The sequence below is a fragment of the Carica papaya genome, chromosome 5, assembly GCF_054855325.1.
Source record: "Carica papaya isolate Zhongbai chromosome 5, ASM5485532v1, whole genome shotgun sequence".
Classification (NCBI taxonomy): domain Eukaryota; kingdom Viridiplantae; phylum Streptophyta; class Magnoliopsida; order Brassicales; family Caricaceae; genus Carica; species Carica papaya.
Window position 1 is genome coordinate 9,528,840 of NC_142313.1, and position 25,466 is coordinate 9,554,305.

The 25,466-nt window shown below is 36.6% G+C and overlaps 2 protein-coding genes and 1 long non-coding RNA gene across 4 annotated transcripts; 1 reads left to right on the forward strand and 2 right to left on the reverse strand.

Annotated features, from left to right (window-relative positions):
• Positions 1-5,462: 5,462 nt before the first annotated feature.
• On the forward strand, positions 5,463-11,364 carry ECA2 (ER-type Ca2+-ATPase 2). Of its 2 annotated transcripts, XM_088219407.1 has the most exons (8): positions 5,463-5,793; positions 6,494-8,024; positions 8,124-8,245; positions 8,946-9,224; positions 9,323-9,706; positions 9,966-10,075; positions 10,146-10,374; positions 10,598-11,364. In XM_088219407.1, the coding sequence occupies exons 2-8, from the start codon at positions 6,557-6,559 to the stop codon at positions 11,159-11,161; spliced, it is 3,156 nt and encodes a 1,051-aa protein (XP_088075533.1). In that variant the 5' UTR covers positions 5,463-5,793; positions 6,494-6,556; the 3' UTR covers positions 11,162-11,364. The 2 variants fall into 2 exon arrangements, with proteins under 2 accessions (XP_088075533.1, XP_088075534.1); XM_088219408.1 differs by lacking the exon at positions 5,463-5,793 and having other exon boundaries at positions 5,808-8,024.
• A 72-nt stretch (positions 11,365-11,436) lies between these two features.
• On the reverse strand, positions 11,437-17,934 carry LOC148253736 (uncharacterized). The gene is made up of 2 exons (XR_015818962.1): positions 12,210-17,934; positions 11,437-12,120 (listed from the first exon to the last, which is right to left on the reverse strand). It is a non-coding gene; the product is annotated as an uncharacterized LOC148253736 (long non-coding RNA).
• Positions 17,935-19,971: 2,037 nt separating this feature from the next.
• On the reverse strand, positions 19,972-22,675 carry LOC110825619 (Pentatricopeptide repeat (PPR-like) superfamily protein). Its single transcript, XM_022056090.2, has one exon. The coding sequence runs from the start codon at positions 22,518-22,520 to the stop codon at positions 20,904-20,906; it is 1,617 nt and encodes a 538-aa protein (XP_021911782.1). The 5' UTR covers positions 22,521-22,675; the 3' UTR covers positions 19,972-20,903.
• Between the last annotated feature and the right edge of the window lie 2,791 nt (positions 22,676-25,466).

Consider the following 25,466-nt stretch of genomic DNA (forward strand, 5'->3'; position numbering starts at 1 on the left):
GCGGCTGGCTCTTCTTATTCGGCAAGGGCAGGTGCGGCTAGGGTTAGGTTAGGGTTCCTTGAGACAGGATGTTTAAAGACCTATCCCGCATCAATCTGAATCGTTCGTCCGCATACACGTAGCTCTCTCTTGTTCATTGGATCTATCCTATTTTGAAATGAATCTGAACCACACGATCGGATTAAATTTGATCGTTCGATTATATTTAAAGAGAAGACATATCTGAATTGTTCACATGTGTGGGATTGAATCTGGACTGTCGGATCACTGGACACGCAGGTCATCCGTGTGGCCTCCTGCGTGGACCCAACATCTGTATGTTTTACCACGTGGCGTGCTCTGCTTCGTCGTGATTGCTGACTGAGTCGTCCCGTATGGCCGAATTTCTCCTTTTTGTATTTTGACCTCTTGTTTTTAATTTTTCTTTCAAGAACACTTCCTGAACTATCCATCTTCCCCAAAATTGCTTCCAATTTTGTCGATAACCTATTTTTCTCAAATAATTTAATAAAATTAAATTAAATTAATACTTTTAATTATTCTTATAAAAACTAGAATTGATCCCGAGTCAAATTCTGGGCCTAGGTATTGCATTATGTCATACTTACTCTTATAAATTTTCAAATCGACCTATGAAGATAATAACTCGAACAACATTGTGATTTTACATTCAAATACGTAATAACAACAAACTAATCTGTTTATCCAGTACCCTTGGGGGTCCATAGAGATATCCCCCTACACGTGAACCCTATATCCAATTTATTAATCAATCGGCCGTCCCCATACCCCATTTAGTAATGGGCACCAAACTTGCCATTGTCTCAATACCCCGTCTGGTATGAGAGTAAACTATACCTCCCAACCCCTTCCAGTATGGGACTTCTCAGCCCTGTTCGACTTATATAATATCAACGGTAGGATTTTTCCTATGTACTGGGTCCGTCCACACTTTTCCAAGGTACCTAATAAGTATTTCATACATAGATCTACATCGTCAACCAATCAATAAATAAGGATATAACAGTTACGTAAACTAATAATTGAAAAGGCAAGTAGACTCAATAAATTAAAGCACTTGATGCAACAGTAAGCGATTAAGACAATATAGAAACAAATGGACAACACATATAAACTATATACTGACCAGTTCCGGCTCCACTGGTGACCTGTAATAATTTTTAAGGTTTTTATAATTTTCATGAAATATAATGTTATTGATTATTAAGATTCAATTTACCATAACAGAAAAAAAATGTGAAGGATTTTTATCCAGAATCAGTGTTCGAAACACTGTACTTTTCACTATGCCTCTTGGCAGTCCGTGAGTTTCTTGAATTTTTTATGCAAAAATTAAAAATACCCGTCATGTATCCAAAAAAACCCTAAACAGCCAAAATAGGTGTTTTTAAAATTTTTCGGCCAATATAGGGTTCTAGCACGACGACACCTGTCCTCCCCCGCCGCCTCCACTGCCCATGGCGGTGGTTTTTCTCGGCTTGGCCATTTTTTAGCTGGTTTAGGCCGGTTTCAACTTGTTGTACGGAAAGCTGCGAAAAATCAAGTTAGGGGATTTCTGCTGGCCGAAAAAGAGGAAAACCGAAACCCTACAGATGGAAGGGTCTCCGAGTGCGACAGCTCCGCCATTCCTCCTCCGCGGTTGGGTTTTTCCTTTGGCTAACCTGCACCAGAAGAGGACAAAGAACAAAACAGTCAGAAAATTAAGGGGAACGAGAAACAGGAAAGGGGTCATTAGAGAGGTTTTTGAGTTGCGGCTGCGGCGGTTCAGCCGAGCTCTACTCGTATTTTTTGGCTCACTTGCTGCCGTTTATACTCTGATATGGGTGTGGGAAGGCTTGAAATTCAATTCCGAGTGGAAAAAGAAAATTTTTACCTCTTTCGGGGTCTGTGGTGGCTTCGGTGTGGTGGCAACGGTGTCCTTCCGGCAGCTGGTCTTCCTTCTAACCACCCTCATTCTTCTTCTTCGGTCGGGGTTGTCGGCTAGAGTTTTGGGGGCTGACTGAATTCCCTATGATCTTAACTGCTCGTTCGCATCGACGTAGAGCGAGGAGAACCATCTGATCGTTGTTTGTTTAGGCCGATCACATGTGCGAATTTGAGCTGTCTGTCGTGATCAATCTCATCCGTCTAATCACATCTGAAGAGAGAACGCATTTGGACCGTCCGTGTGTACGAGATGTGATCTGGGCCGTCGGATCGCTCAGGCATGCAGATCACCCACTTGGCTCCCGCGTGGAGCCGATGTCAGCGTGTCCGCCATGCGACACGTTTTGACTTGTCGTGCTTCTGACGTGGCCATCTCACGAGCTGATATTTCTCCTTTTTGCGATTTTACCTTATGTTTTAAATTTCTCTTTCGAAAACATCCCCCCTTATTCATAGTTTTACCCATTTTCTTAAAATTATTTTTAATTTCATCTTTAAATCTATTTTTTCTCGAAAATTTTATAAAAAATAAAATAAAATAAAAATTAAATTATTTTAATATATTATTTTATTAATGTAAAATTATCCCGGGTCAAATTTTTGAATCCGAGTGTTACAATAATCTTTTGATTTTTGCACTATAAAAAGTTTTCTAGTGATTCAAGTCAATAAAAAACGCTAGATCAAGGTGGGTGGCATGGAAATGTTATAGTTAGTGCAATAAAGAAGAGACGTTTAATGTTATTATAATGAAATTAAATTCTGTAACTTATTAATTGTAATAATTAAGAATAATAATAAAGTTATTTTTAAATAAAATTGCTAGTAACAAGATATATTTGTATCTTGAATTATTTATTCTTCCAAATAATAAATTAATATATATTTTTTATAACTAATCATAAATTTAAGTCCAACTATGATTAAATTATATGTTTGTAGCACAAATCATGCATCGTTCTTAAATGCAAAAAAAAAAAAAAAAAAAAAAAAAAAAAAAAAAAGGTCAAAATCTGTGAAGCATTTAAGGGCATATATTTGTGTGCATTAGGAAAGAAACACTTGGGTGTTATGTGCTTTAATCGCTTACCAAGATTAGTTAGCAATTTTAGGATGAACTGTCTGCAAGATTAGCATTGTAAAGGTATAAAATTATATTATTTTGCATTAGATGTATAAATAGTAATTATAACTGGATCAGATTGTATAAATATAGAATATAAATATAATAAATAATAAAGTAGCTACTTATTGAAATTATTATGATCTACAATGAACTTAAGTGGGATGAGTTGGTTATGTTTTACCTAAAAAATTATAATAATTTTTTAAAAAATTGACTATTGATAAAAATAAATAATAAATATAAAAATTAGAGAGAACTTACTCAATATATTAAATTTTTTTAAAAAAAATATTTACATTACACGTAATTTATTAAATTTTTATATCATAATATGTTAGTAGGTACAATAATAAATTTATATCACATATAAAAGCTTCAATTACAAGACATCTAAAGTTGTAATAATTATAAATATCAATTAAATTACAAATTAGACACTAGAGAGCATTGCTGGTTTGCTTGAGCCCAAAAATGTTCTATTTTATGTATTGAATTGGTACATATTTTAAATTCTTTTTATCTTGAAGCTTGATGAAGTTAAGTGAATAAAAGAAAATTAAGTATTCATGGAAAAGAAGGAGTATCATATCTACTTATGTATAAGGAAAAACTGAGACATTTCAATTTTAATTTTAATTTTAATTTTAATATTAATATAGAATGATAAAAGTAGAATTTGATTATAATTCATTGCAATCGTACAAGATTCAAATTCTATATATATATATTTTTCTTCTTCTTCTTCTTCTTTTACAAGGATCAGATAGATTTAGTGAAAGAAAAGAAAACATAATTAAAAGTGATTGAACCATTCTATCACTATTTTTATTTTTATTTTTTATGACTTTCAAGATTTTCAGTTTCTGTGTTTGAGTTATTTGATTAATAATGTGGAGTCTGAAGAAACAGATCACGGGGGGTGGTGAGTTTTGTGCAATAGAGAAACCAAAGGGGCATTTGACTAACAACATATATAATAATTTTAATAAAGACAAACAACTTTCCTCTTCATTATAATTTAATAAAGAGACACGTATTTCCAGTTGCTACCATATACGTATAATAAATAATAATTCCTATCTACCAAAAATTTATAGTCTAAATATAAAAGCTTATTATATATGTAATTATTTAATTTAAAAAATTATAAACATTATTAAAATACGTGTCATCTAATAATTTTGAAGTGATATAATCTTAAATAAAGATTTAAATTTTAAAAAATTATTGAATTAATAAACTGTAAAAAAAAAAAAAAATACATCACACACAGAGTCAATAATTAATTTTGATATGACACACAATCAATTGTTATTTTTTGGCGTTGCAAATTTATTTAAAAAAAGTATAGAATAAGTTACAGTTGGGATGGGAATATATATAATTCCTTTACTGTTTATTTCCCACTCAAGCATTTGGAGTATTAACCAATACTCTTTTTTTAATAATAGACCATAATAATCTTTATAGCAATATATGTACATACGTATACAAATATATATATATATCGAGTTGTAATCGAAGTTTGACCCGTCAAGCTGTACTTTCTCGAGTGTTTTCGTCGTTCTAATTAAAATGCCAAGAGATGGGATCTATTGACTTTCACCATAGAAACAAATTAAATATTCATAGTTTATTAGGGAAAAAAAAAAGATGACAGACTAAACAATATATATATATATATATTTATTTATTTATTTATTTATAGCAGGATTCCAGCAAATTAGCAGGCTAGTTATCATATTATTCTCAAAAAAAAAAAAATGCGATGCTAATTAAACATTAAATGACCATTGAACATTATGAGAAAAATTCAATGGGGAGAACCATTTGTTTATACCAAAAAGAATTCTTGATCCAGATATATATATATATATATATATATATACACACACACACACACACATATATATATATATGTATGTATGTATGTATAACTGAAATCAGTAATTACAAAAATCTATTTAAAAAAGAAATGAGACACCCATGTGAGGATTTCACATTTTTTATATACTCTCCAAAAATAGAGTATTAATTAAGGTTAAAATTTTTTCATTCTATGCACAAAAAGAAGCAACATTAATTAGACCCATGAACATAATTTTGTAAAAGAAAAATTATTAGTATGTGTATGATTAAACATACAAAGTTATTATTATCATTATTTTCCAATTTCTCCTTCTCATTCAAGTTATTTCTTATCTGTTTTTTTTTTAATTCTAATTAATTTTTTAAATAAAAAATTATATATTTTATTAATTATGTAATATACATAAATCAATTATAATATTTTTTTTTTCTAATTAAAACATTTCAAAAAATAAAAGAGTAAAAAAGTTCTAATCAAACTTCCTGATCCAAACACTCGTCCTCTGGATTCGAATTCAAACTTCTACTTTCCAAAAGGAAAAGTCAAACCTAACGAGAATCAGTTATGCAAAAGCCGAACATAAAAATTTCGAAAAGAAAATTGAAAAATTCCAACAACAAATCGGCGCTTGAAAACGCTCCAAAAAAGCAAGAGTCACAATAGTGGAAGGGTAAAAGACGACCAGTACAAACTCAACACAACCCATAATATATATTCTCTACATTCTCGATCTTCCCTTTTCATTTTTCGTATAGGAGAAGAAGAAGAAGAATTCTCAGCAAAGAATTTTCTCTAACCTTTGCTTTGTTTCCAAGCCATCTCTCTTGGTTCTTCTTCTTCTTCTTCAAAGGTTATATCTTTTCCCTAGTGCTTTATTTTTGTGCTTACCATGGAGATTTTTTTTTTTTTTAAATAATATAATATGCTCTTTGGCGTTGTAGTTTCAGTGGGTGGTTTGCATATTTTGTTAACTTCACTTCACTTCACTTCACTTCGTGTCTTTACTGACAGTTATTTTCTTCTATAAAGTCTCTTTAGTGTTTGGTTTGTCTGCCAAACTATAGTTGGTTTATTTTCTTGTCATGTCATTTCGGTTTGAGGTTAAGTTAAACCATCCTTTTCGGTCTCTATTTTTTCCAGTTTGCTTCTGACATCACTATAACTTACTTGTCAATTAATTTGTGTGGGCGGTTTCGTTTCGTAGTAATGAACAATTATCGGAGCGTATCTTTCCTTGTTACTGCTAGTATATCTTATAGTTCGAATGCTTAAAATGTTACTTCTCGAGTAGTGTAAGGAGCGGTGGTTTTGTTCCCTTTAGTGCGAGGGGATTAAACTCTTGGGTCTGTTTATTTATTTAAAAATATATCCTTGATTCTTCCTCTTTCATTATGTTAATTCTGATGTTATGGGTGTAGGAAATTTGCTGTATATTTCTTCTCTTTTGAATTCCATTCCGTAGTTTGAGTGTTCTTGGTTAATTGTTACTGATTTGCTGAAACAAACTTACTCTGTTTTTCCTTTTTGGGTCGAATTCTAAAATGAATTAGGAAAACATTGACTGGATTACTTTGTTTGGAGTGGCAATTGGACTCCAAATTGAAGAAGCTCCAATGGAAGAAAGGCCGTTCCCTGCATGGGCACGGTCTGTTGAGCAGTGCTTGAAAGAGTTCAATGTGAAACTTGATAAGGGTCTAAACACTTATGAGGTTGAAAGGTGGCGTGAGAAGTATGGATGGAACGAGCTCGCCAAAGAAAAGGGAAAGCCCTTGTGGCGGTTGGTCTTGGAACAATTTGATGATATGCTTGTCAAGATTCTTCTGGTTGCAGCCTTCATATCCTTTATTTTGGCCTATATGCATGGAATTCAGCCTGGGGAGTCTGGATTGGAGGCCTATGTGGAGCCGTTAGTGATTGTCTTGATTTTAATCCTTAATGCTGTTGTTGGGGTATGGCAAGAGAATAATGCTGAAAAAGCACTGGACGCACTTAAGGAGATGCAATGTGAATCTGGAAAGGTTTTGAGGGATGGGTACCTTGTGCTAGATTTACCTGCAAGAGAGCTTGTCCCTGGGGATATAGTAGAGTTGCGGGTTGGGGATAAAGTGCCGGCTGACATGAGAATTGCAATTTTGAAAACCTTAACTTTGAGAGTTGAGCAGAGCTCATTGACCGGAGAGGCCATGCCTGTTATGAAAGGCACCAGTCCTATATTCATGGATGACTGTGAGTTACAGGCTAAGGAGAATATGGTCTTTTCAGGCACTACCATTGTGAATGGGAGTTGCATTTGTATTGTTATTACCACTGGGATGAACACTGAGATTGGAAAGATTCAGCAACAAATACAGGAGGCTTCTTTGGAAGAGAGTGACACTCCATTAAAGAAGAAACTGGATGAGTTTGGAAGCAGGCTTACAACTGCAATTGGGATTGTTTGCCTTACTGTGTGGGTGATAAATTACAAAAATTTCTTATCATGGGATGCTGTGGATGGCTGGCCGGTAAATGTTCGATTTTCTTTCGAAAAATGTACATATTATTTCAAAATAGCAGTTGCCCTTGCTGTGGCTGCAATTCCTGAAGGCCTTCCTGCTGTTATCACAACCTGTTTAGCTCTGGGAACGAGGAAGATGGCACAAAAGAATGCAATTGTAAGAAAGCTTCCAAGTGTAGAAACTTTAGGATGCACTACTGTGATATGTTCAGATAAGACTGGGACTTTAACAACTAATCAGATGTCTGTCACTGAATTTTTCACTTTGGGTGGGAAGACAACTTCTTCACGGATTTTTCAAGTTGAAGGCACAACTTATGATCCCAAGGATGGTGGTATTGTTGATTGGACTTGCTATAATATGGATGCTAACTTGCAAGTTATGGCAGAAGTATGTGCACTTTGCAATGATGCTGGGGTTTACTGTGATGGCCGTCTCTTCCGGGCCACAGGTTTGCCGACTGAAGCAGCTTTAAAGGTTTTGGTTGAGAAGATGGGAGTTCCAGATCCCAAGGGAAGGAATAGAATCCGTGAAACCCAGTTTACTGCAAATTACTTGATTGACTGCTGCTCAGTGAAGTTAGGTGGGCCAAAATCTATATGCATGTGACAAAAAAATTCAGATCTTGTGCAACATTTCTTCTCATTTCATTTTTTGCCTCGTTTTCTTATTCTGAGTATAGGCTGTTGTGAGTGGTGGAACAAACGATCAAAAAGACTAGCTACACTGGAGTTTGATCGCATCAGAAAGTCAATGAGCATAATTGTGCGGGAGCCTACAGGGAATAATCGTCTCCTTGTCAAGGTGACTGCTTTTTCTTTTTCAGTTTTCCTTTTCTTTTCTGTCATTCTATTTCACCACTCGCTAAATTATTCAGATGTTCGACGTGCCTTACAGTTGGTTGATGGTTAAAGACTGAAAGAAATATGGATAACTTATATGCTTTTTGGTTTCTTTTTATGCTGTTCTGAAACTTAAGTACATTGTGAAGTTGTTCAAGGTTGAAGACTTTGAAGGAGTTGAAAATCTTTAGTTTTTATCTGTATATTCGGAAATCATGTATATATGGAGAAAACACATGATACAAAAGCTGGAGTTAAGGTTTCATTGTTCTCAATGGATAGAATTTTGGTTCGTCAACTCTACGATCATTAGCAGACCTAATGTTTGACTCATATGGTATGTGTGAGGCATGGATTTTAAACAAGATTAATCAGAACAGGACCCTGGGACTTGCCTCAGTGATTACCCTTCCTTGCGAGAGTGAGTTGTGCTCTGAACTCTGATCTCGCAAATTATAAGGATGGGTCTAGCATTTAATTAAAGAAAGAAAAAAATTTTAGTTAGTAACAGTGACAAAGTATATATATATATATGTATATAAAAGACACCCTCAAGCTTAAGAGCATTTTTTTATCATCATGTTGACATTTTAACCAGGAAAAGTATTCTGATGCTGTAATACATCTTTTTAATTCTATCACACTATGCTTGCATTCTGTAGGGTGCCGTTGAAAGCTTACTGGAACGTAGTTCACATGTGCAACTTGCGGATGGATCCCTTATTCGAATAGATGAACCCTGTAGGCAACTGCTGCTCTCAAGACACCTGGAAATGAGTTCAAAGGGTCTGCGATGCCTAGGGTTGGCATACAAAGATGAGTTGGGAGAGTTTTCAGACTACTATTCTGAGAGGCATCCTGCTCACAAGAAGTTACTTGATCCAGCTTCTTACTCATCCATAGAAAGTGACTTGGTTTTTGTTGGGGTTGTTGGTCTTAGGGTAAATATATCCTATTCTTTGGCGCTTCATATCTGCTAGTAAAATTTCATGCTTTTTTATTGAAGGATTTCGTTTGCTGAATTAATATTATCAAACAGGACCCTCCTCGTGATGAAGTTATAAAAGCAATTGAGGATTGTAGAGGAGCTGGGATTAAAGTTATGGTGATTACTGGAGATAACAAATCCACAGCAGAAGCTATCTGCAGGGAGATCAAATTGTTTGCTGATGGTGAGGATATTGGAGGGAAAAGTTTTACCGGTAAAGAATTCATTGCTCTCTCCCCTTCAAAACAAGTTGAAACTTTATCAAAACCTGGAGGGAAGGTTTTCTCTCGTGCCGAGCCTAAGCATAAGCAAGAAATTGTTAGGATGCTCAAGGAGATGGGGGAAATTGTTGCAATGACTGGAGATGGTGTAAATGATGCACCTGCTCTAAAACTTGCTGACATTGGAATTGCCATGGGCATGACTGGGACAGAGGTAATGTAGCTATTAGGCAACCACTTTTGCATATGATTTTTTAACTTTTTCTTGTACTTCTTCCCCTTAATGCACTTTGGAGTTCCCCAAATATCTTTACCACCAACCCATTCTTATTTCATTACTTCATTCTAAAGTTAAGGCTCTAAGGAGAGTTATGACCATACCCTTCTTTCAACTTTGCCATCTGATTTCTTGTGTAAAATTTCTTGGAAAAAAACGTTTGGTTATGTGTAATTTTAATGGGTTGAAATTCCAGGTTGCGAAAGAAGCTTCGGATATGGTTTTGGCAGATGATAATTTTAGTACCATTGTTTCAGCTGTTGGTGAGGGTCGGTCAATTTACAATAACATGAAAGCTTTTATCAGGTAGATCTGTTGGCTGTGATGTTTTCCATTAGAAGTGGATGAATATCTGATAAATATCCTCAATTTGCAGGTACATGATATCATCCAATGTTGGCGAAGTAATATCCATTTTCTTGACGGCCGCTCTTGGCATACCAGAATGCATGATACCTGTGCAGCTTCTGTGGGTGAATTTGGTAACCGATGGCCCTCCTGCAACAGCTCTTGGTTTTAACCCACCTGATATTGATATAATGCGGAAACCCCCGCGCAAAAATGATGATGCTCTGATAACTGCCTGGGTTCTTTTCCGTTACTTGGTCAGTATTTATGACAATGTTTAACTTCCCTTAAAACCTTTAGCCATGCTGACAATTTTGATTTCTCTATAATTTTTGTTTTGATCTAATGAGATAGGATGCTGAACCACTTAGAAAACGAATCTTCTCTTCTGTTTTCAATAATTTCTGCCCCTTTGTTGCATGTTGAAATTGTTGTCTTTAAATTTAAACCGTCAAGAATGTTTCATGTCCGAAATGGCAGGTGATTGGTACTTACGTGGGCATTGCAACTGTTGGCATCTTCATCTTTTGGTACACTCATGGTTCTTTCCTTGGTATTGATCTTGTGAGTGATGGTCATACACTTGTTGAACTATCTCAACTTCGCAACTGGGGGGAGTGTTCCACATGGTTAAATTTCACTGCAGCTCCATACAAAGTTTCTAGCGGCCGGATGATCACTTTCTCAAACCCATGTGACTATTTCACTACCGGTAAAGTGAAGGCAATGACTCTTTCCCTTTCTGTATTGGTGGCCATTGAAATGTTCAATTCCTTGAATGCCTTATCTGAAGACAACAGCTTGGTCAGGATGCCACCATGGACGAATCCATGGCTTTTGGCTGCCATGTCAGTCTCATTTGGCCTACATTGCCTCATACTTTATGTTCCACTTCTGGCTGATATCTTTGGAATTGTCCCACTGAGCTTGAATGAGTGGTTTTTGGTCATATTGGTTTCAGCACCGGTTATTCTTATTGATGAGTTTCTTAAATTTGTGGTACGGAGTAGAAGGAGAGTGGCTCGGAAAGAGAAAATTGCGTGATTTGGTTAGTACTATAGAAAAGAAAATCATGAAACTAATACTGTGAAAGACAGAGGAGGAGATAATTGTAGGTTTTGTTTCAAGCTTAAATTCTTTCATAAATTTGTTCTTCTGCTTATCCTATCCTGGTTTTACAGGAAAAATACAAAACACGAATGTTAATTAAAAGTAATAGTAAGTAATAGAGACAAAATGTTGTCATCTGTTTGATGCCTTGTTGCATTACTTTGGTTATGCTGAATTTCAAACTGTCTGCAGATTTATGGGAAATCAAATGACTAAAGAGATTTAAGTTCATATTGAACAATAATATGCTGTTTAAGTATGTTAAGTGGTTACGTTATTATCATCGGATAAGAATACGAATAAATAAATGGACTTGTTTTACTCCACCATGAACACTTCTTCAAGCTCCAATCAAAATCAGCAGTGCTTTTCTTTTCGCTTCATCTTGCTTGAAACTTCATTAAACACTTCATAAATCTTGTTTTATCGTCAACAATGAACTTGTGAAACCTGCCTCCCTCTTTGATGAAACTGCATCCCGCTGCATTTGTAATTTGGCTGGAGTTATCATCTTCCTCAACTTGGCCACCCCGTCACATCTGCTTCTTGGTGCATATACTTCGGAAAGCTTGAAGAGTGACTTGGCTGCTATTTCACCAATCTCAATATTGCCATAGATGCTGCAGGCTCCCAAAATAGGCCCTCCCAGCAAAGAATCTGGTTTTTTTTGGCATACTTCTTACAGCTCCCCAGCACGGCCTAAAAGATCAGCCATATATCCAGAGTGCTCCAGTTTTGCATCAATATGGTACTTTTCTCTCATCGACTTGAATAGCAGTATGCTAATAGCAAACCAGCAGATGTGAGTGCATGCTCTCAGCGGTCTGCTAAAAGATCACCCATGAGCGCATGCTAAGAGCAAATTCACAAATGTGACTTCCTGTTTCTTCCACCTGGAATAACAACAACGTGAAGTTTCTCTACATGTCTAACCCACTGATATTTATAGCAATAACCAATACAACAAAAGGAACTGCTTTACCAGCATTTCTTTGTAAAGCTCAAGAGCCTTGAGGGATTTTCCATGGACAGCCAAGCTCACGATCATGGAATTCCATGAGCAAAGATTTTTTTTTTTTCTTTTTTGTTGCCAATCCATCAAACACCCCGGTAGTTGTGTTGATTCTACCACATCTTGCATATATTCCAGTATAACATTATTCACTTACAGATTCTTGACCAACCTTTTGTTCCTGTGTAGGCATCAATCCTCATTCCAATCTCCAGTGCCCCAAAAATTGCACAGGCTGGAAGCACGCTAACTATAGTAACATGGTCAGGCATTGGACTTTTCTCTTTCTCCATGTTCAAAAACATGGCTAATGCTTCCCTGTATTTTCCAGTCTGCGAGTAAATATTACCGCGGTCTGGGAAACCACATTCTTATCGTGCATTGATCTTAAAATACCAAAGCTCCATTTACCAAGCTTCCACATAGCAATTAAAATGATCAAGGGAAAGGAACCAGATTCAAAACCCAATTCGAAAAACTAGGTACAGAACATTTGGCTGTAAAAAGGGAAGGTGTGGGAATATTGGTTTGGCGGGCAACCACTGAAGCACATTCTGGTGTATACGGTGATGCATTGGTGAGGTCAGTTCTGAGCGAAGTAGGCTTGAATAAACTTGTTGTAGAAAAAAACAGTAGGTTTGGGATTATGGTTGAGCAAAAAATAGTCGTCAATGTCATTTCTTAGGCCAATGTGCATGGATTTGTTTTAGTCCGTTCGTATCAAATCTGTCACTTCTGCACTACTGACTCTAGTTGCCTCCTAAATTACGAGATCCACCATAGATAGATTCTGTTTGAGCTCCTGTGTCATCGGCTCGACCACTAAGAATTTATAATTATGTCTTCAACTATAAAATTGATATGTCCTACAGATTAATATAGTTCAATTACAATACAAAACTCTTCCCCCTAAACAAGTGGTGAAGATATTTATAATACATTCCAGAAAGTTTATTTTTTGAAATAAAAAAACAAGACACCTAAAAAAAACGAGGTATCACCATTGTACAAAAATTTTATATTATATTAGTATATCAATAACATTTTCAAAATTCACATCATTAATAATGTTATGTTCTAATAAAATAAAATCAAAATAATGAATCCACCAATCTTTTAATCTATTGGAGTTATTCCCAACACTATCAAAAGCACCAGCCATTTCTTTTCTTTCAAATAACTCAAAAAATAATCAAATGAATCAAGTTAGCAATATATTTTTTAACATATAGTCTGTCTCATGCCCATAATTCTCTCTCAACAGACCCCAACAACAACTCAATCAATCCCTATAAGGCCGTATATCAAACAACATAAGTTGTACGCTAACGGACACCATAATAAGAGATGGTTACACGTTCCCTCTGCTTGCAAGACAGCAATAAAAGCAGTTAACTTGTCAATAATCAAAATCTTCTCCTAGCATGCCTCCCAAGCAAAAAAAGTAATACAGGTGGAGCCTTGGTTTTCCAAATTTGTCTCGTCACATTCACTTTACTGCTAAGATGATTGTAGTAAGAATTGATTGAGAAATTACCACTTTTTTCAAATTTTCAAACAATCTGATCCACATATAGCCTGTCCACCACCTGCCCAGCCAGCATCTTCATCAAACCCTCATATTCAGCAACCTCCCAATCATTCAAGTTCCGAATAACATTGATAGACCATACAATTCTGTCATTAACAGCTTGGTAGGCTTCCTCAACAGTCATCTCTTTAAATTGTGTAATATTGAAAATTCTGGGAAAGTGCCTCTTTAAACAACCCTCCCCCATCCAATCCTCCTTCCAGAAAATAATCTTGTTTCCTCTCCCCAATTTCAAAGTAACATATTGCTGAAAGTTGCACCATTGCATTAGAATTTTTCGCCATAAGCCTCTACCATGGAAAATAGAAATTCTGCTGTTAACGAATACATGTACATACCCCACCGAACATGAATTATTTTTCTCCACAAACTATTTTCTTTTTTCAAATATCTCCAAATCCATTTGCCTAGAAGAGCTAAATTTATACTGACCATGGACTTAATACTAAGACTACCATAGATGATTGGTTCCTTAATATCTTCCCATTTAACAAGATGGTATTTTCTGCCCTCGTCACTATCTCCTTAAAGGCATCTACACTGAATTGTTTCAAGTTTCTTTGCCACTTTGATAGGCCCGATAATTGTCGAAAGATAAATATATAGGAAGATTAGGCAAAGTACTTTTTTATTAGTGTATGTCTTCCCCTTTTAGAAAGAAAGTTTCTCTTCCAACTTACTAGTCTTTTTTTAAACAAATCAATAACCGGTTCCCAAGATAATTAGTCTTTATACTTAGCACCAAGCGGGAGGCTAAGGTACTTGAAGGGAAATTTCACCTCTTTACAGCCAATATCATGACATAGGAATCAGCAGGCTCATTACCACCAATTCAGACTTGTGTAAATTAATTTTGAGACCGAATACAGCTTGAAAACACATAAATACACACCTCAAATGTAGTAAGTTTCTCAAATCCGGTTGGCAGAAAGTTAGAGTATCATCAGCAAAGAATAAATGAGAAACATCAATTCTCTCTCTTTGACCCAATGAAACGCTACTAATCAATTGCAACTCATGTGCTCTGTTGAGTAACCCATTTAATACCTCCATCACCATTATAAACAAAAGCAGAGAGAGTGGATCACCTTACCTCAATCCTTTAGAGACATTAAAAAAATTGGAGGGGCCGCCATTTATTAATACAGCAAAAGAAGTAGAAGTCATACAAGTCTTCATCAATTTCTTCCATTTTAGACCAAAACCTATCCTATACAATGTGTAGTCCACAAAATTCCAATTCACATAATCATAAGCTTTTTTCATGTCAAGTTTACACACCAAGACATCTTTTTTGTTGGTCATCAAGTCATCAACTGTTTCATTTGCAACCATTACTGCATCAAGAATCAGTCTTCCCCCAACAAAGACATGTTGGCTGTCCCCAATCACTTGTCCCAACACTTTAACTAGTCTCCTAGCCAACACCTTGGCGATGAGCTTATAAATGTACCCAACCAAGCTTATAGGCCTAAAATCTTTAAATTCATTGACGCCAATTTTCTTGAGAATAAAGGTGATAAAAGTAGTGTTAAAGGATTTAAACTTGCCTTGAGAATATAGATCTTTGAAAATAGCCACAACATCCTCTTTCAGCAAAAGTCAAAAAGTTTGAAAGAAATTCAGACTAAAACCATCGGGCCAAGGGGCTTTATTACCATCATACGCCGTTAATCCCTCTAAGTATCTTTTGCACTAAACTCAGCTTCCAGAAGCTGTCTGCTGTCTTCAGAAATTTTGTTAAATGGCAACCCATCCAACTTTGGTATGCAAACAAGAATTTTCTTGTACAGATTTTAAAAATACTCCTTGGCAGCCTCTCTTAAATCCGGATTTCCCCCAATTTTCTTGTTTTCGGTGACAATTTCCTCAATGTAATTAATTCTGCGGTAATGGGACGCCAAAGCATGGAAATATTTGTATTCTGGTCACCATCCGCCAGCCACTTTTCCCTTTACTTCTGTCTCCACATCATGTCCTCTTCCTTCAAATAAGCAGCAAGCTGTAGCTTTAAATTACCCGTCATAATTCTCTCCTCATCATTCAATACTTTTTCTACCTCTTCTGAGTCCAGTAAATTAATTTCGGCCACTGTAGTCTCAAACCGCTCTTCTCATTCTTCCGCTCCTCTTTAGCGTATGCTCTGATAACAGCCTTCAAATTCCTGAGTTTATAGGCTAGTTTGAAGCTGGCACACCCCTGAACCTCGCACGTTTTTCAAGAGTTTTCCACTAGTTCTCGGAAATTATTCTTTTTCAGCTATTTGTTGTCTAACCAAAACGGTACTGGATCCCATTGAATTCCCTCGGCCTCCAGGCACATGGAAAAGTGATCACATGTGGTACGGGGTAGAGTTTTTTTGGCTTATATTGGACAATTCCAACAGAAAATTAGAGGAAACAAAGAATCTATCAATTCTGTACGTGCTCTTGTGGTTAGATCATGTGCACTGCCCTTTAGCCAACGATAAATCAACTACATCAATCATGTCCATAATTTCCTTGAATTCAGCTGCCTCTGAAACTGAAAAACAGTTACAATTCCTCTCCTCCCTTCTCAAAGTCATGTTAAAGTCTCCTCCAATAATCCACCTACCACCCCATCTGATTTTGCATTTTTTAGATTCATCCGACAAAATTAATTTCTCCTCTTCACTGCCTCTGTAATAAACCCCGATGAATATCCGTTCAGTGTCCTCTTTTCAGTTCTTGAAGATGCAAGACAAAGTACATTCACCTTTAAATACATCCAGACAACTGAACCAATCTTTCTTCCAACATGTAATCATCCCCCCAGTAGACCCTTTGGCCGGAATAACATGCAAATCCGAATTTTTATTGCACCATATACTCTTACACTTCTCTGCAACATGGTCTTCCATTTTCGTTTCTTGCATACACACTAAAGAAGGCATCCATTTTTTCAGACATCCATTGATGACAAGCCTCTTGTCTTTATTATTTGTCCTGCGGACGTTCCAGGACACAATGTTCCCAATCATTCACAAATCATCCTGATCCCTACTGTTGTCATACCCTCTTTTTTTTCCCTTCATAATTTCTGGAGGACTTCAGTCGTTTTAGCTCCCTAGGGGTACCACTTCTCACTCTCATTTTCTCCTTTTAAGCAATCCCAACATTACATGAGGAAACTTTCTTTGTTTTTTTCCTATTTCAGAGAAGAAGTAAGTTAAGTTTTCCATGCCTTCAAAGGAGATGCTCATTTTCTTACTGAATTTGTTCACGTTGTTGAGAACCCACTGCGAACAATACTTCGCCTCCCGAGTCTCTGTTGGCTCCCTCCAGATTCAGTTGAATGATCTCTTCAAAATCAGTCTTGCCTTGAGTCTAAAAAAGTTACATTTGTTTTAACTACCATAAGGTCCCTGGTTTCCATCGGGAAATCAAGCTCGTCGCACAACAGGTCCATATCCTTTTGCCTATCCCCTTCGAACACCTCCCTTGTGGAGAAAACAGAGCATGCATCTTCTTCTTCTCTTTCTCTCAACTCCAAGCACTCATCTTCGCGACCTCTCTTCTCGACCATCAGCCAATTTCTCTTCGACAAACCCTAACTAAGAAAGAATGTTTTTTCTGCTTTCAGTTGGGACCAATTCCTTACTCACTTCCACATTATTAATGCTCGAAGAATCGCCCCAGATCGGGTTAACACTGAGACCCAGGTCCAAGCTAGCTAATGGGCCCCCAGCGATATCAGTCTCCATCTTCCATTTCCCCTTTTCTCTCAATGAGTATCTTTTTTTGTCACCCGACCCATTTGATTTGTCCTTCTGATATCAGCCTGTCACTACAGTTCCCTTATCCCCTTTTTTGCCAAAATGATGCAAAAGCATTCCACAAATAGAAGACTACAGTCTAGAGAGCTTAAGAGCTAATGAATTGGAATTGTCATCCCACAAATCACAAATTCCAACAAAAAGGGAGATATCCTTAATCCAGAAACATTACCTCCATATTTATACCGGTAGTGGTAGTGAAGCAAATATCTGCAAACAATGTAAGCTTTTTGTGACATCTAAAATATTAATTAGTCTATAAAGGTGTAAGATGCAGAAACGGATTACGAGTGCATAATAGATAAATGTATGTAACAGAATAAATAATTACAATCTTTTATAAAATAATAATAGAGTTCTATATAATACTAAGGTAAAAACAAAATTAATTACAAGTCTCTACAAAAGATGAACTCATCAGATTGCAAGACAATTATGCACTCATAAAAATTCATAGATCTACGGGATCCTCAAAATTTCAAGAGTTAGATCGGCGATTGATTTCTCATTATCTTCCTAATCTGGAAGAGAACATAAAAATGAATAAGTTCCATAAAATCAGTAAGAAAAATAATATTTAAATAATATAATAAGATTTCAAAGGTAATTAAAAATACCATCGTTATTTACCATCAAGAATTATGTTAGAATTCTTTATTGATTATGAAATTAATTTAATAAAAAAATATATAGTTAAAGTGATATAATGTTAATCAAATCAATCATGCTAAAAATAGAGAAAATCAAACAAGTAATAATATGCATTATTTTTCATTTTATTTTTCGCGCGAAGTCGTTCCGTCTTCAATCTACTGAAGACAATTATGGATTCCTGACTACCCATGTGTAATAACCAATTCAATTCATGTTATAACAACAATTTGTGGTGTGCCAAACCAATAATATATTTACGACTTGACAAACTATGACATGATTTATGATCATAGTCGTGCCAACTACAGTGGTCCTACATGTAAACTATGACCATGACCATACTTCGCCAAAGGTAACTCCTACAATCATATCGCGTCACCACTCTCAAAGGATATACTGTCATCAATAGGGAGCGGTCATCTTATGTCTTTTCATACCAGATGGGAGAGAAACAGAAATCTCTCAAAAATAAAGTCTAATGAAACATTTTATAAATCATACATGTTGATACCAAAACATATTTCTTATGCTTAAACATTATTTCATGCTTTATTACTTCATCATCATACAATATATCATGCATCAACATTTATCACAAGCATTTAATCATTCAATTAAACATGTGAATAATCAATTTATATACGTTCATATAATATGTATTAACACATAATCATTTTTTAAGCATATAAATTAAATCATACAACCATTTAATTTAAATTTCGTTAATTTTAATCAAAAAATATTTATTAAAATGTTTAAAGATAAATATTAAATTCTTTACCAAAATTTTGACGTCTCTTGTACTTTTTCTTATTCTTTTCCTCTCCCTCTCTTTCTAGATCACTCCCTCTCTCTCTCTCAAACTTTTAGCTGGATAGAAAAATGAAGTAGAGGTGACGAGGAAATAGTGAAATGACAGTCCCTATTTTATAAAAAAGTAGATGAGATGTGATGAAGAGAGAGAAAGTTAAGGTAAAATGATGAGATGTGACGACTGATGGATAGCGACACGTAACGGCAGCGTGAAAACTAGAGGCACGCCACTCGAATTACAGCGACACGTCGCCCAAGTGATGGCAACACGTCACCTAAGCCAGCAGCGGCTCGCCGCCCAACCAGCGGCGCACGACACCCAAGGGGGCAGCGCACACTGCTCAAGGCAGCGCACACTGCCCCAACCTGCCACGCGCACAAGCCTACCGTGCGCAGGCCTACTCTGTGGAAACCGTGCTGGTCTGCGTGTGCACTGTGCGTGATGGAAAGCGCATGCAGACCATGCCTCGTGCCCTGTGCGGATGAGACATGCACACAATGAGCACATCTTGTGCTGGCCGCGGGCGCGCACGCGCACGCGTGCGGCGCACGGGCAGGATCCTTCCGGCGGGCATTTTCTACCTTTTTTCTTTCGTTTTTTTTCTGAAATTTTTAATCAATTTAAAATATAAATTACCTATGAAAAAATAAAATAAATAATTTTAATAATTATTTAAATTAAATAAAATACGAAATACGAAATTTATTCAAAAATTAAAATATAAAACATTAAAGAGTTTAAACGATTTTAAAATTCAAATAAATAGTAATTCACGTTACAAAATAAGCATGAAAGTTTTCGGAGAGTCACGCTTTACCTCCAATTTCAAGAATGCACCAAGCACTACTGAACAATCAAATATTTTTCATACACAGAGGACAAAAGTTCCATACTATATTTTGACAAGATGTTGAATTCTCAAAGAAAATCTTCCACACAGATGTTATCAAAGTGACATAGACAATAGCAAAGAATTTGATTCTGACAAAAAATAATGGTTTAAGGCAGATTCTCTACTAGTGTTTCACCCAGCAATAATATCTAAAGTCTATACAACAAAAGCATAAATATAATTTACATAATCTCAGGTACAGAATACTGGACTGCAACAGTCGTACACCAGAGTGAATACTTGATCAGCTGCCAATCAGAGAATTAATCAGCACTCTTTAGCTTCCCAGATGAGATATGTCCTTTTTTAATGCTGAAATGAAGGGCTAGTCCTCTCACGCTTCAGAAAATGTGGGAGTCTGGCACCTGGTTAGAAGGTAATCTACATAGTCTGTTTCTAGAAATAGCTAATTTGCAGATTTTGCTTCTGTTATTAACTTGTGAAAATAATAGTCCTTGTTCTCCGAATATGAAGTAATCATCTGGCTGTGCTCTACAACAATATCTGAAATAATAACTCCAGATCCTAAACTTATGCACTGCACTATTCAAGATGACAAAATCATGCACGGAGCTACAGAATGTGTTATGGCCTTCTCAAAGGCAACTGGGAAAATTTACTGTTCAAACCGATAATATGGCACTTCTTGGGGCTTGTAATTTTCTCTTATTTAGCCATAGATGGTCACAAATCAAAGCCATCCTCCTAAAGAGACCCAGAAATTCAGGACTTTAGTCCTCGCAACGTGAACTCTGTGGCTAATCAGACCCCATGAATTGAAGGACACCTCGGAGATGTTTCACTCATGCACCCCTTTCCAAAGGACAACCAATAGCCTCTTAGGAATTAATCCTCTTAAAATTCACATCTAAGTTTCAGTCCTCTGCATGGTCTAAAGCTATGAAGGCCACAGGTCTTTAAGCAGCAGCGTGTTCCAACAATAATTCATCAAAAATGCCCACCCCAGTATCCAGCTTTCCGACAGCCTTGGTAAAGAAAAGATTCCAGGACTCCCTATCAACTTGTCTACTTGACATTGCCAGTGAAATAACCTTAGTGACGTCTCCTTCTTTCCCCAACTTACACAAGCCATCGATCAACAAAGAGTATGTCCACTTGTCTGGAATACATCCTTTATCTAACATCTCCTCTAAAATCTTAATGCCTTCCTTCACGTTTCCGATCTTACAAAATCCCTTAATGAACATGTTATATGTGAATGCATTAGGAGCACAGCTTTTCTCCACCATGTCATCCCACAACTTCCCTGCTTCACTCAATTCTCCTCTCTCACACATTCCTGCAATTAATGTATTATAGGTCAAAAGACTTGGAATAGAACTCTTCTCAAACTCATCAAACAACTTCCTAGCCTCCCAAACATCCCCCTCTTTACAAAGCCAGTGTATGAGTGAGCTCAAGATGGCGTTATCAGGCATGCAATTTTTCTTCAACATTCTCCTCCACAACCCACAAGCATCCTCCACCTTCCCGTCTTCACACAATGCATCAATCACCTTACAACAAAGCGTGGAACTTGGTATACATTTCTTCTCAAGCATATCGTTCATCATGTTGCAGGCTTCACCGGATTTCTTTTCCTTGCAAAGAGCTTCAATCATGACTCCATAAGTGACTTCATTTGGCTCAACACCATTCTCCTCCATATCATCCATTACCCTAACTGCATGAACGAATCTCCCTAGCTTACAATACCCATCCATCAAAACCGTATATATTGTCGCATCAGGCAGCCAACCTCGATCAAAAACCTCCCTAAAAATCCTCTTAGCACCTTCCATGTCGCCTCTTGCAACATACCCACCGAGAATCGTGGTGTAACTAACAAGGTTTGGCACCATTGACATCGTTGGCATTTCGTCTAACACTTTGAGGGCACCTTCGACGTCGTTTTTCTTGCACAGAGCCTTGAGCAAAATATTACAAGTGAACACATTGGGTACAACATTGAACTTATCTTTGCAGCTCCTAAACATAACGTGAACCAAATCGTATCTCTTGTTCTGAACCAAAGCGTTCAACAATGTGTTTAGTGATCTCACTGAACGCTGAACACCGAAGTTTTGGATTCGCAAGAATGTTTTGAGAGCCAATCGAGGGCGACCTGCTAGCCCATAGTAGCGAATTACGGCAATGAATAAATTTTCACCACAAGTGATTTGTCGGTCACTCTGGAGTTGGGAGAGGAGAGATTCCATGGGCTGAAAAGCGCGGGCGCGAGAGAGCTTGAGGATAATGGAGTGGTAAGTGTCATAATTATGGGAAAATCCGGGGTGGAATTTTCCGGCATAGAGGAAGATTTGAAGTGCAAGATCGAGATTTTGCTGGCGGGAGATCATGGAGACAAGGCGCTTGGGGTAGAGGCGCCGGGGCCAGGGTTTGATTGGAGGCGTGACGGTGTACAATTGGAGAAGTGGGGAGGAGGGATCGGCGGTAGAAAGATCAAGCGTGGAGAACAAACGAACAGGGTTGATTGGGTGGAGTTGTGTGATCTTCAGGCGGAGCTGCAGCATGTTTGGGACAAGTATTTGGTCCTGTAAGGTGAAAGGAGGGAGCTTGATCGTTCAATGAGGAAGATAGTGCTGATGTTTGATTGCCACCGACTCTACCAAAAAGACAAATTTTGATAAAATTATTATCATTTTATAATTAAAAGTTTCACTGATTTCTTATTTGTTTAATCAAAGTTTATTAAAATTATATTTAGATAATAAAATTTTTTATTAATTGGGATAGATTATTAAATAAAAATATAGTCAGATTTTTAGTTACCGCATAAAGAGGTACTGGTTTTGCAGTCCATTGGTGGCTGGCTTGGAGAATATGACAGTTTAGGATCTCATGGACAAAAGGGAATAGACCTACAATGTCAATTTAGTCCGGAGTATTTTAGTGGAAGAAGAAGTTAATCTTGTGTTGAGTATCCTGTTGAGCCTAAGAGGAAGACATGATAAACGGGTTTGGATGCTTTTAGAGAATGTAAAGTACACAATGAAGACAACATATCGTGTTATGGTGGAACCTTATATAATTCTATGAGAGAGCCAAGGAATTTGTGGAAATATGCATGGAATGTGAAAATCCTGCCGAACGTAAAAAAGTTTGTTTGGCGCTTCCTGAACAACATCTTACTAGTGAAAATCGAACTGTTAGAGAAGGGTACAGCCATTAAGACAACTTGTAAGAGGTGCAGTCAGGAACAATCCTTATCACACGTCTTTCTGGAGTGTGTGAAAGTAAAGGGTTGTTGGAAACAATTGGATGTATCACGACTAATCCTTAGTGCTGATACATTGGCTGAGTGATTGGAGTGTCAAGTTCAAACCAAGCCGAGGAGTGTTATTGAGTAGATCTTCTGTTACATGTGGAGCCTCCAATAAGAGAGAAATGAGACACTGTGGGTCGAAAAAATCTATACGGACTAGACCTCCGTGTTCCTTGTACTGAAATTTCTGCAAGAATAGAGAAGTGTTCAGGAGTTTAAAAATAGAAATCAACTATCCTATCAGTAAACAACCACTCGTATCATACATTGACAAGCGACTCATTCTAAAGTCTAAAAATGTAATGTGAATGAGACAATATTCCAAAATTGTGCAGATGCAAGATATGTGGCTATTGTGCATGACTCTTTAAGAGAGTGTTGAAGATGCTTTCTGATAGACTGCAAGGGTGCTGGTCTCCCATCTAGCGGAGTTATTAGGGTGCGACAATATTTTGCAATATATATACTCCAACCCGGTATCGTTGAGTTGGATACGTAAAAAAACTGTAATGCTTTGTTAGCAAACAGTGACGATAACTTTGAGTTAGGGTTCATCATGGAGGATTGCAAGATGCTCATTTCCTTTAGACCTAATGTGTCCATAAGATGGGTCTTTAGACAAGCTAATGTTAGTGCACACAATATTGCGTAGGCAGCTCGCTCCCACCCGTACTTTTATGTTTGGGAGGATGTATATGTGGATATAGCTGATTTGCTTGCATGATTTTAATGAAATTGCTTCTTCTCAACATAAAAAAAAAAAAAAAAATTCTATGTAAATTAAACTAGTATGTTTTTTTTTTTTCCAGACAAATTTAAATTGTATAATTAAAAATTTTCATAATTGCATCCACTAAACATTCTTCTAAAATTAAAATCTTCTAGGTATAATTAGTTTATAAATTTTTATTAACTGTTTAATTTATCTGTTGTCCAATTAGAATAATTAAATGAAAAAAATAACAATAAATTATATAAAAACTAAAAAACGCTAATTGAAAATTTTACGAAGACTAAATCTGTAACAGCCCCAGTAATTCATAATGGAATTTATATTATAAATATCAAATGCAGAAGCGAAGTCAAAATTTGAATAACATCCCTTACACTAAAACTAAAACGTGCTCACGAAATATAAAAGATTAAACTACCTAAAGGAGAAACTTGAAAGTAAAAACTACGAATGTGACTATGGAGTCTTTAGGCGTCCCATTCGTCGTCCTCCTGCGGAACCGGCTCGGGAACGATGTCCTCTTGATCTGAAATGATTAAATAAGGAATGAGCTACACTAGCTCAGTAAGGACATCACGATATCTCACCGTCACGGAGGTAAAGGTGGGTAGAAAACATAAAAAGACCAATGGAGCATAATTTACAACAAATCCTTTTATCGATAATAAAACCTTTGCCATTTACCTACCTCGGTGAAATTCATAAAACAATATACGAAAGCAATAACATCATCATCATCATGGAAACATATATACGAACTGTATAACATAATACCTATCACACTTTTCGTAATTCAATCGTTATACAACATATTTTCCTAATTCACCAGCCCACTAGTATCCATGGGGATCCATAGGGGTCCCGCTACCCGTTAATCCTTAACACTTGAAATCATATTCCAGGGCCGTCCCCATACCCCGTCCGGTGTGGGCGCCAAACCATAGACCTCATTACCCCGTCCGGTATGAGGGTGAAACGGGCCGTCCCCATATCCCGTCCGGTATGGGCGCCAAAACACATAAGATCTCCATACCCCGTCCGGTATGGGAGACCACAATCCCGGTAGGGTTTCCTACGGACCCGGTCCGTCCACCATCTCCCAGGATATCTAGTCAGGCTGAACACATTATACAATTTCCATTCACATAATCTTTCATTCTCCTTTTCCCTCAGTCAGCATTATCAATCACATACAAACAAGCAAAACGATAATTTATGCCAAACAGACAACATACAGCATCAATATCCCGGTTATTCAATCCATAATCAATAAAACAGTAAAATATGCACACGAAACTATAAAATGAAAACATCGAACCTCATGCCACATTTAAAACTGTAAAACAGGCCAAATAGCAGTTAACCGACAAACACACTAGACTCGGGCTCCATTAGCGACCTTAAGCAATTTCACACATTCATTGATTCATGAAATGCCGTTTTATCATTTATTAGACTTTA